The following is a 12,460-nucleotide window of genomic DNA, read 5'->3' as shown; positions in this document are numbered from 1 at the left end:
AGTTTCTGCATTTTTGCTTTTTAGGGAAGTATAGCTAGTGTCTAATGTTTACATGTTTTGTCATTTTAATGAAATCTAATTTTTCTGTTATATTTGAAATATTTGAGGGTATTGACAGGAAAAAGAAAAATTCCTTTGGTTATTAACTTATTGATTCTCCTTGACTCACTCTGATCTCTTTTGGCTCTCCCTCTCTCTCTCTCCATCCTCTCTGTCTCCATCCCTCAGTAACGCCTCCTTCATCCCATCTTTCCATCTCTATCATCCTCAGCCCTTTTCCTTCCTGACCTCATCCATGTATCTCTTCCTTCATCTTCTTCCCCATCTCATGTCCTTCCTCTAACCACCCCTCCCCTCCCATCCATTTCTCCTCCTCGCTCCACTCTCCCTTGCACATCTCCGCCTTAGCCCATCTTGTCTCATAAGGGAGGGAAGGCGCGTAGAGTTGATTAGACTGGAGCATTAGAAAGTTCAGAGCAGAACAGAGCGTGGTGTCTAGCCGCCAGGCGGTGAGGAATAAAAACAGCAGTGCCTTACAGACGAGGTCGTCGGCGGTGGATTTTCAGGGTAGTTTTGGTGCATCGGATTTCTGGGAGCGTCCTCAGAGCAGCCAGAGGCAGCCATGCGGAAACAGCAGTGGTCCGGTCAAAGCTGGAGCCTCCCCAGACGCAATTTTCTGACGGGCATAGAATGTCTAACATGGAGGGAGAGGATGAGGTGCGCAGCCCAAAGCTTTAAACTATTTTAGTCTGGAAATAATTTTAAAGGGATAGATCTCTTTAAAATAAAACTTTTTTTCTCATGCTAAATTCGTCCTTGCTCTGCTCTGTCACAGTCCATTATCCCAGATCAAGACATGTTAAATTATTGCTTTGATTAAATTATTAATAAAAGCTAAAAAAAAATGCACAATGGGAAATTTAAATCTAATAAACAGGGTCATTAAAAAGGTCAACCATTATTAGACAAGACAATGCTAATCTGCTGCCATTTTCTATTTTATAGAGGACTTTGAATTGAGATCTCTGTGACCAAAACATGTCACACTGATGTTGGCGTGACCTATACCTTTAAGGCTACACTCCAGCACTCTGCAGTTCTTTGCTGTCAAGCCATGCAAAGGATTTACAACCAGCACTGTATGAAATAAATTGCTAGCTAGGCCACTTGTCTTCAGGGCAGGATGACAATTGTGCACATTCCTATAGTGAACCGGCCCCTCACCCACCTACTCACACACACGTGTGCATTCGCCTGTGTGTATACTGTACATGCTAGAAAATACCCAATGGGAGCAACAATACTGCATCTGGCTGTACCAGCCAAATGTACACATTCAAAATGAGAGACACAAGCTGACACGACTGTCTTTCTTGTTGAGTTAAGATTTGACCAGCACAAACATGTGACATTGACTCATTATTAATTGTGATTTTAATGTGGTCCGAGAGGGCTTGTATGTGAACTCCCCCCTTACCAAAACACCCCGGCACATGCAACAACAAGGGTACATGTTGTGGCTGACATGTCAAGACATACATATTATATTGGGAGCTGACAGTATGTTTTTCCTGAGCCGCTGGTCACACCAAGGGGCCACTCGCTGCTAATCAGTATCTCAGGCTTCATCAGCACAGGGCAGGGCAATTATGAGGGCGGGCCTTCTATTCAAAATCACTCATGGTGGTTTGAGTGTGTGTATGCATGTTGTGTGTGTGTGTATCTTTATTTGCATTGTGCATGTTTGGTATGAGTGTGTGCGCATGTGCTTGTTTGCACGGGCACGCGAGTGCTTGTGTCTTATGTCTCTCATTACAGGCCACAGGCCAGACTCCCACCAGGTCCTATCCTGATTAGTCATCTCTTCAGCTCCACACCGCCAAATTAGCTACCTGTAGTGTGGGTTTTTCTTTGAGTGCGTGTGTGTGTGTCTGCATGGTCACTCTAATCAAAATTCCACCCAGCCTGTCTACCTACCTGCTGATGATAATTTGGTACACTAACCATATCCACTCACACTCTGTCACCCACACAACTTAATTCCAACCCTCTCCATCACACACACACACACACACACACACGTTTACTTATATCACATTTGGGGACATAGACTTACGTTCATTTCCTGTGGACCCTAACCATAACCATAACCATAACCACTTCTTGCCCAACCTTGACCTAACCTTACCCCATTCTTAACCACTGGCCAAAAAATCTGACTTTTCCTTATCGGGGACACAGCTTTTATCCCTATTTAGACAAGCCATCCTCCAATCAACTGGTCTTTAGTCTGAAATGTGTCCCCAAAGGTAGCATAGTCAGTGAGTCAGTCAGTCTCACACACACACACACACACACACACACACACACACACACCAGCATACAAATTGTCCATGGTGGTTAAACCTACCCTAACAAGCCAACTGGAGGTAATTTGCCGTAGCTTGGCGGACACATGCCATTTTTCTGAACACGGTGCATGGCCCCCTGAGCTTTGTTCCGCTCAGACTTCTCTCCAACAGAGCAAAGAACGGACAACTGAAGAGACTTAAGTGAGGGAGAAGAAAAGAACAGGAGAAGAAAAACTAAATTAAGAAAAGTGGCAAGGGGAACAATAAGGCATACATTTCTGAGCTTCCAACTGCAACTACGGCCTACTGCACAACAAATTGGTATGACTAAATATATATGCATAGACCAGATACATGCATCAGTCTATTATAATTTTTTATAATTTAGCTAATGTGGCAGTTTTTATTTCTGAAGATTAAAACTGAAGATTCCCACCTTGTTTGCTTCCACTGTAATTTGGGAGAACATGGAAATACAGTTACAAAATACTACAAAAAAGGCTATTAAGTATTAGTATTTGTTTAAAGTGTCTTTTTATTTTTTGTGACTCACACACACCCCAACACACGCGTCCTCATGGTATTCCTTTAGGCATATACACAAGGTATACTACAAATGCAGCATTGACACATTTGAGACTCTCTGCCTAGAGGCTGAGGGAGTAGGGCATCTGGTCTCCTAGTGATAAGCATGTGTGTGTGTAAATGTGTGTACGTGAGGGTGTGTGTGTGTGTGCGTTGACAAGGTAGCCCAATCCGGTCAGCACTCATTAGTGAAAGACAGAATCCCAGAATGAGGAGGGCTGTGACAGGCAGGGCTCTCATTAAGGGACTGCATGCACGTGCACGCACACACACACACACACACACACACACACACACACACACACACACACACACACACAGGGTCAGACTGCCTTGGTGAACAGGATCAGCCCAACATCAATTAGTTCATGCATGCAGTATAGTCTGAGAGTGTAGCAGTGGCCCTGGCAACAGTTTTGTTAAAAGTGAGAAATGTGATTCTAATCCAATACACTTTCAGAGAATATCTCCTTATGGTCCGCTATCTGTCCGTTCTGTGTGTGCACAGAAAAAAAATCCAGTGCTTGTACACAGCCCTGGCTCTGTAAAAAGTAAATAAACAAATTGGCTCGGACCAAGCCACACAATAATATTTCAGCCATTGCAGCCATGATTTGTGTGTCAGGCAATGTTATATTTATCCATGGACATTCAGCTTACTTTTTCCGAGATACGCCGTTGTTGTCATGTTAGCCATAGTAGCAGGAGAGTTGTGAGTATCACTCTCTGGTGTGCTGGCTCTGGGACCGTCTCATCCTCTCCATAGGATGTAAAAGCTCCTCTCTGAATGTTAGCTTCACAGCAGCAACTGTAGCGCAAGTTTGCTAACCCTACCTTAGCTAATGTTAGATACATTACTTGATGTATTGTTGTTCATTCTATATCATCAAGACATCCTTGATGTGAATGCGCGGCAGGTCATAGGCACCCGACTTTGTTGTTCAAGTCAGCTGCTAGCCAAGTAGCTAAAGGAAGAATGGAGAACAAGGAAGATACAGTGTATTGTTTCTACAGCTGTAAGTACTGACATTATTGTGTTACAGTCTACTTAGATGCAAAGAACATTGTCCATTGTAAAGCAACGAGCAAAAAGCTTTCAACCGCGAACAATTCTACATCTCATTTATTGAAGCATCTGCTAAAGCAGTGCAGCGAAACTCCGGTGTGGTGGCATGCTCTGCATGCATGCCGAGAATTGCATGCACCTCGCTGGTGATAACGGTCATTTATGCTGGGAAAAAAGGTGGATGCAAATCTCGGCAGGTAGCCTACAAAATTTGTTCTGCCGAATTATGCATCCACCTCTTTAGGACACTTTGTTGTGCTCATTGATCAAACGCGGTTTTCATAACATGTATTTACTGAATGTCAAGAAATGGTACTTCTACTAAGTGTGTTAAAATATTCAAGACTCTAAACGTTCATAAAATATATACTTCGAATCATTTATCACCATTGATGAACCCCACAAAGAATATAGCGTTTAAAGCTATGTGGTGTGCTATTGCTGTGCTATTTGGAGGTGCATGCAATTCTCGGCAAGCAGGCAAAACTGACGCATCCACTTGTCAGGAAAGAATGGCGTTAAGCAACGTTTTGTATTTTTAAAAAGCACTGAATGCTCTTATAAAAGCATATGCAGAAAAACACTAGCTCAAAAGTCTGGGGTGTTTAAGAAACGTGTTTTGTAAAAACCATAACGTTACTCCTTGCTACCGTTAGTTAAAAAGTCGAGGGGGGGGGGGGGGGGTAATATAGTAATGTAATCAGTAACTTACTTTTATCACCCAGTAATAAGTAAATTAATATTATTACTTTTTTAAGGAGTAATAAGTAGGCTAACTACTAACTTATTACAATTTCTGAGTAACTTGCACAACACTGTGCATGCAAAACTATTGGGGAACAGATTTTCCTAGTGGTACACTAAAAAGTAGGTTGTTGTTGAGAAAGAAATGTACTAAATTGAATTAAAGTACACTGATAATTTTGTCACTGATACTGCAAATATTATATAGTATGGCAAAATTGTCTGAAAGGAGCAAAAATGTAACGTGTTTTTATGTTTGTGGAATGATTAATTGACGTCTACCGAGCAGATTTAACTGGAGCACAGATGGATTGAAACAGCAGGTAAAGCAAAGGACTTGGATCCAGGGATGGCTATTTGGTTTGGTCTGATCCTGCAAGTTGATGTTTTCCTTAGTTTTATGCAGATGCTGCGGATCTGCCAGGGAGGGTCTCCAGTGAGATTTAAGTAGCTCAGGATAGGAAATATTGAGTTCAGTTAAAATATATGGCTCGATTAATTCATCATTTTAACATTGAGTGGGTTCAAACGGGGCATATGATGATCGCCGAACCTTATGTGCACGATCAACTGATGAATATGGGGTGTAAACACATCGCATATGTTCTGATAATTAGCACCATTAGTGCCTGTTTATTCATAATATATTAACCAATCAACACATTAAGATAATGAAAGGAAACAGGTTAGAGCAACAGGGCAATACTTCAGGCGAACACCATTGTCTATGCAATGTAGATTGAACATATTTTTTACGTCATTATATGGGAGTATGCAGCCGTGCTTAATTATACATATAACTTGAGCAATTTGAGTTTAGATTAGTCCTGTACTGCTCAGGGCTGTCACGCAACTATTGTCTGTAAAGGCACCGAGAGCATGTTGGAAATGAGAGGGTTAATTAACTGATGGGTGAAATGGTGGTGGAGCATATGGAGTGATGGAATAGCTTTTGAATTATGGAACAGTGGAATGCAGTGGCTGGTGGCGTCCAGCCATATGTCAGTGTATGCCTCCTGTGTCTAGCTGGGGACATCTGGTCAGATTGTTCATGTTCAAGCACGTTAGGGACCAATCAATCAAAATGGGGCAGCTTGTTGAGTTGTTTAAGCGGGGGGAAGAATAAAGCACCGGAGTCTATTGTGATTCTATCACTTTGGTGCCATTATGGATTTGTCAGGAACTGTTTAGTAGATATGAAATCACCCTCCATCGAATCAGTTGCACCACCTGATACTTAGAAAGGTGAATATGTTTGTAAGCACAGCATTTGAGAGGTTTTAAAATAAAGCCTCAGGTCATCCAAGCTGGTAGTTTTGAATTGTGGGATTAAAACCTCACTCTTTTACTCTTCTTCTCTCTGTCACTTCTGTTTTGATTTGTGTAACAAAACTTTGCTGCCATTTTGACGAGCACTTTATTATAACATAGATTTTAATATCAAGAGACCAGCCTGGTTAAGCAGAGGTCACATTAAAAAAAGACTCCAATTTTGAAGAAGCTCTATAATATATGTCACAATCACAGGCCAGTGATTTTTAGACTAATGAAAAGAACTGGTAGTTAAACGTGTGTTCTTCCCTCTCACCTGATGGCAAACCTTTACAGACTGATCCAAAATAAATACCTTCTAGGTGGTAGAAATATTTTTCTATTTAAAGTCTAGAAAATACAAATAAACTGACTGGATACAATGACTTACGCCTGAATTCAAATATAGAAAAAGATATGAAAATATAGAAAAATATATTTTGTGCTTGGAGCAGGCAAGCTTGCCTTCCTTGTTGGAAGGATGATAGCTTTGAGGCTGACTTCCTGCTGACATCTTTAACCTTTCCTTTTCCTTCTACAATTGTTCCAACTTTACTGGTCTGTTTTTTTATCACAATAATTTTAAATGAATTTTCAATTTCAAGGATTTATTGTCACATCCTAAAACAAACAGAGTCAAATAAAACCCCAGATGACTACACAGTTCTTATCTTCCTGTGTGTCTCTGGTATGGGTCTGTTACCAGAGATTCAGATTCTGCTGCGTACATGTGCCTCTGGATATGTCTATGTCTATTTGTCCTGTCTGCAGCGTGAGGCTTTTTGTCAATGTAGATGTTCAGATGCATTATGCACATTTAGTATGTCTCTGGTGGTTATAGAAAGGTCTGTATCATTCTGACAGTTTCTAGAAATGAATAAAAAATCTGGTATTCTTATATCAGTAGTTGTAGCTATCCAGAAATATCTAAAGAGGATACTGTGCCAAAGCAGCTATTTGCCTTAACAACATGGCATGATGGAGATAGCTGGCTATTGTCTTAGTCTCTGCTGGGCCAAAATGAAATGGTCACACTGATCAATAGTGTCTGTTACACATGATGCATTTCCCATGGCTCTGGCTGTCTGCTTTACTCCATCTGTCCCTGGCTGTCGCAAATTTCTGCAGTCTCTTGCTCTCTCTCTCTTTCTCTCTCTCTCAGACACACACACACACACACACACACACACACACACACACACACAAACTCATGCCTGTTTATTTTGAGCTGGGTATGGGTTCCCTTGAGAACGGTGAACATTTAGGCACAAAACAAGAACTGCTGTTACCTTTGAACTACTCCCATGAAAAATTGTGTTTATTTGACATCAACTAGGGTGATTGCATAATGATGTGACTGAGCAATGCAGTGACCCCCCTGCAGACTTAAAAAAGCATGACACAAACACACAACTCAAGAGTCTTTTACAGAGGATATGGGTAAATATCCTAGTTTTTCATCATTAAAAAAGTGAATTTGGGAGTGCAGAAAGAAAGTGATTGAGTTTGTTGTTGGTTGGGCAAGTGGGCGAGTGAGCAAGTGATTGAACAATGCTGGTCAGCTTAATTGCTTTAGAAAAAAAAGACAGAGAAATGATGCTTACCAGTCTGTCACTGCTATAGCTAATCTCAGAGACCATCTTCTTATTAATTGTTTATCGCTGATAGACCATGAAATGAACAATTAGATTGCAACATCAATACATTTCACACTTTGATGCTGATGTGGAATACTAAGTGAAGTGAATCCTAATACAGAAGGCAGCATCATTATGCAAACATTAAGCATCATTTTATTGTGTTTTTCTATTTTTTTCTACAAGGACAACATTGAGCATTTAGTCTTGCATTTCCGTCACAGATGTGATGTTCATGGATTATTCGGTATATGGTCTGTTATCTAAATATTCCTGTTCTTGTTAGTGTCCCATATTCAGTATCATCAATTGTTTTGCTCCAGCTGTATTGGACCTGTAAATACCACAAAAATACTGTTCTTGATACCTTTAGAAATAGTTACCTCCATTTGAGACTCCAACAACAATAAAAAGTTGATTTGAATTTAATGATGGATGAACTACTCAGTTGTATCTCAAACAAATTAAAAACACTTCCTCAGCTATTGTGAGTTCCATAATGTACATCTAGCCATATAACAGTGTGTATGGATTCCTTAGGGATCAGTTTCAACCTTATCTCACTTTTAAGTGAGTGACATCTTTATACAGTACACTTTAAATAGTCTCACTAGCCCACCACCACCACCCCAAATCTACAATTTCTCCTCTCCTAATTTTACTTTTCTTTGATATTCCAAATGCAAATTTTAATCATTCAAGTCTTAATCATTCCATGCTTTCTACATTTCTCTCAGCATCCTTTAAGACAAATATTGATTACTGTCTAGAGCACAGTGACTATATATGACTATATGTCTACAGGAAGCTGCATTGACCTTTTGTTGAAGCATCAATCTGCCATAAGTAAACAGAGTTAATAGGATGATAAGGGAAATATTTTGCTTTGCTGCGTAAACTTTGTAACTAGTTGCTGTTTATGCTGTTTATCAGAAATGATCAGGAAGCTGATTGTGGTTTGAAAGAGAACTTTTACAAATGCAGTTTTAGACAATGCTTTGTTGTTCATAAGCGCTTGGTAAACTGTTAATAATAATCTGTGCCTGTTATTCCTTTTAAATTGTAAAAATTCAAAGTTAAGTGGCAAATACAATATTTATAGGTTTAATGGTTGCTTTCACTGTATGTACTTTATACAGATATGTCCAATACATAGAGATGTGGCATTCAAGTGAACAAATCCTTGTGTCCATTTGCAGGCCCGTATGGTGTCAGGAACACTGAACTGTGAGGAAAACAGCTCCCCACAAAGCCGTCTGGGCTCTGCAGGAAGTACCCCCATCTCTTCTTCCAGGTCAACCTCAGACGTCATGTGGACCAGATGCCTGCTCTTCATCTCAACCTTGTTTGCTCCCATCGCCATTGGTAAGACACAAGACCACACACTGTACAGAACTAAAAATACATTTACATCCGGGACAGTGTAATGAAACCCAGACCGGGAAACTTTTTTGGACGCAGTGTGTCATAGAAGCTGCATTTTTGAAGCTGCTGTTAGTGGTGCTGCTTTGTTGGATTTTTCTATATTGTGGTGTTTTTTATATTTTTCCAAACTATTGTATGCATTATAATGCATACAATGGGTTGGACTAAATGTTAGGAACATGTGTGGGCAAATTACTCAAAAAATGCAATCATTTACTCTTTACATAAACATTCCAATTACAAAGTTGCAACTCAATCAAAGTATCTTCAACCTAGTCAAGTTGCCCTTGATTTTAACCTTCCTTGGATAACTCAATCAAACATCTTCTGAATTTGACTTATGTACAAACAGAAAATGAGACATTGTGGTTTAACATGTAGCTAGCGAGCCTACAGTTTGGAGGTATTTACTGACTATCAGCAGCTAGCCTAATGTTAGCCCCTAAAACTGCATGCATGGTGAAGCTGTACAGGGTTTACTCCATTTTCCATGGAAGGTTTTCTGATAAGTCACAGTGAGAAAACACACAGGTGTAAATAATGAAATTAATGATGGCTGAATTACATTTAGCTGCTTCAGTTTCAGGGTCCTGGTATTGTGCATGCTGGCTCACTGTCACACTGTCGGAGCTTACTGGGAAACTTGAATGGAACAGAGCCACAGCTAACGTCATTAGTAACACCTGCTTTTCCTGCTCTGACTGACTAGTCTAAAGCAGTAGAAACTGCTTGTAGAAACACTTTTCTACATGCAGTGATTTACTATAAAGTTTGATTCCACATGTGTAGATTTATTTTATATGTCCACAACTACAAATGAAAGTGATGACTGTTCATCTCTGACTCCTTATCCACTCCCACACACCCGATTACTTGCTAGAAACACTGCAGATACAAAACCAAGCAAACACTTATCTCCCTTACTCTTGTTCGTTTACACATATGCTATGTCTTATTGCTGCGCACATTTATATCTTTCTCCCACTCCTCTGCGTTTACTCTCGCACACGCATTTACACTGCACACACATAGACAGCGCAGATGTGGCCCCAGTAGGGTCTCTGTATGTTTCCTTCTCTTCCCTGTGACGGTGGGCTTTGAAGACTCTTAGAGGGAGCTCTGCCCACTTGGACTTAATCCTATTAATGGCTGCTGTCAATCACACTGTTTGAGAAAAAAAAATGCCCCACACGTACAGACACAGTCAACATGCACACACATACACACACTCAAGCATGTACTTGTTCACATGCATGCTGTAATGTGCACAGATGATATACTTGTACACTTATACTTGTATACTTGTACACTGATATACTGTACACCCACATGGACGCAAATTCTCCCTGAAAACACACACACACACACACACACACACACATAAATACACTCAAGCACATACAGGAAGTGCTCAAAGGCAGCCACTCAGACACACAAACACCAAGGGCTTTGCTTTTACACCAAGAGATGAGTTTCAGTCAAAGGTATTTGCATCAATGTCTAAAGAATAAGTCGACATATGCAAATCATGCTGTTTATACTTAGCAAGGATTAGTTGAAACAAAGACAGTTTAGCTTGAGGACACACAGCTAGCAAGCACTCCATCTTTTCCACTGAGCCGTGTCTTGTCATTATTTCAGGGTTGTGCGGAGACAAATAAAAGGGAATAGGAAAGCATAGCTTTTTGAACAAAAAGATAAACAGAAATTTTTTTTAGGTTTAGAGTATATTTCTGGCATGAACTGTGTTGAACCTGATAGGGTTGACTTGTTGATCACTTTTGCGCTGGAAAAAAATCTACTGATTGTACATGCCGTGAAGTCACTGTAGAGGACCTCAAACAAACTGTGGCAAATACGTGGACGTTTCATATATTGAAGGTAAGGCTGCTATTCTATATTTTTCATGTCAACAAATACCATGAAAAGATCAACAACCAACAATATAAGTCCATTCCTACTTTCTGTACCTGCCTTATGGCACAGAGGTTGTTATCCCAAGGTATTTAATCCCATTAAAAATAAACATTTTTCAATAAAAGACTAAGTCATTTCTTAAAGCAGCCCGACACTCATACAAGAGTAGATAGTATATGTTGGGAGCAATTTTTATCTGTGGAATAATACATTTAAAATATGAAATACAATGCTCGTAGTTATCATAATAAAGAAACATGTCACCCAGTGTAATGTTGTAGCTCATTTATGAGGTTTTAATAGATTTTGGGACAATGATAAGAAAACCAACCACACACTCCAGCCTGTGCAATATTAATTTATTGAGGAAACCTTTTTTAAGAGTCTCAAGAGAAGAGGGTCCCTGACCAAAAGTTCACCTCAATAAAATTGCACAGACTGGAGTGTGGGGATGGTTTTTCTATCATACATTAAGTCTCAGCTCCAGCACCTCCAACAAGCCTTTATTTGGTGAGCAGTGACCTTTATATACTGGCCATAAATATTTTGGAGCTCTATAGCACAGAAGAAAAAGCGATATCAGGCTTTGGCTACACAGGCAGTTAGTAGGATCAATTCACTGTAGGTTTTTGTTTATTTTTCATGGGATTTATTGACAGTAAGGAATACATAGAATGTTGCAAGCCTTATCTTTTAAAAAAGTGTTATTTCTGCTCTAACTCAGAAGACCCACATTTCAGACACCAGCCCTGGCCAAATGCTTTGGCAGTTCGAGTGAGAGATCACCTTTTAAATCTCTCTCCTCTTCCCTCTCACCCTCTCACCCTTTCCTTCTCATTCTTTCCATCTATCTACCTCTTTTGCCACTCTCTTGTTCTTGGCCCAAATGTAAAAATCGATATCCTTTTGTTTCAGCCCCCTGAGGCAATGAGAGTGTCTGAATAAGATTGTCTGTACTGTCTGTGTCTGCCAAGTTTCTGTCACCACTTACACAACTAATGACAGACACATTAACATGCACTTGCCAGCTTGCACATTATTGCATGTGTGCAAAGAGAGAGAGCTAAATATTGGCGGGTGTGTGTGTGTGTTTGTGACTGTGTCTGTATGAAGAGGACAGATATATGTGTGAAGTGAGTCCTTCGGAGGCAGGTTAAACATAGTGCAGTTTTATAGGTGAGGCAAGTGATATATATAGATGAATCAAAAGGTGGCAGATGAGACAGGGCGGTTTTGCAAGTCAGAGCATTTACTGCTGCTTATGATGGCAGAGTGGCTTTTAATTAGAATACAGATAGACCCCTTATTTGAATTGTGTGTGTGTGTGTGTGTGTGTGTGTGTTCGTGTCATAATGCTCTCTTTATGCCCAGCGGGGACCCTGTAAGGCAACACTGTAAGACATCTGATCCAAAGCCAGTCTAGA

The 12,460-nt window shown here is 40.2% G+C and overlaps 1 protein-coding gene across 7 annotated transcripts in view; it reads left to right on the top strand.

The window, feature by feature from the left end:
- The first annotated feature begins 3,680 nt into the window (after positions 1-3,680).
- The window catches only part of adgrl3.1 (adhesion G protein-coupled receptor L3.1), a 90,771-nt gene continuing 81,991 nt past the window's right edge, over positions 3,681-12,460 (top strand). For 6 of the 7 annotated variants that reach the window (XM_046046985.1, XM_046046984.1, XM_046046980.1 and 3 more), the window contains exons 1-2: positions 3,681-3,952; positions 8,894-9,059. In XM_046046985.1, the coding sequence (XP_045902941.1) occupies positions 8,900-9,059 (160 nt within the window). In that variant the 5' untranslated portion in view covers positions 3,681-3,952; positions 8,894-8,899. Of the gene's footprint in view, positions 3,953-5,027; positions 5,070-8,893; positions 9,060-12,460 lie in introns of those variants that run through there. The other variant, XM_046046978.1, reaches the window with a different exon arrangement.

Source organism: Micropterus dolomieu, linkage group LG04, assembly GCF_021292245.1.
Source record: "Micropterus dolomieu isolate WLL.071019.BEF.003 ecotype Adirondacks linkage group LG04, ASM2129224v1, whole genome shotgun sequence".
Taxonomy (NCBI): domain Eukaryota; kingdom Metazoa; phylum Chordata; class Actinopteri; order Centrarchiformes; family Centrarchidae; genus Micropterus; species Micropterus dolomieu.
Note: the sequence above shows the minus strand (reverse complement) of the source record. Positions and strands in the feature narration are given on the sequence as shown.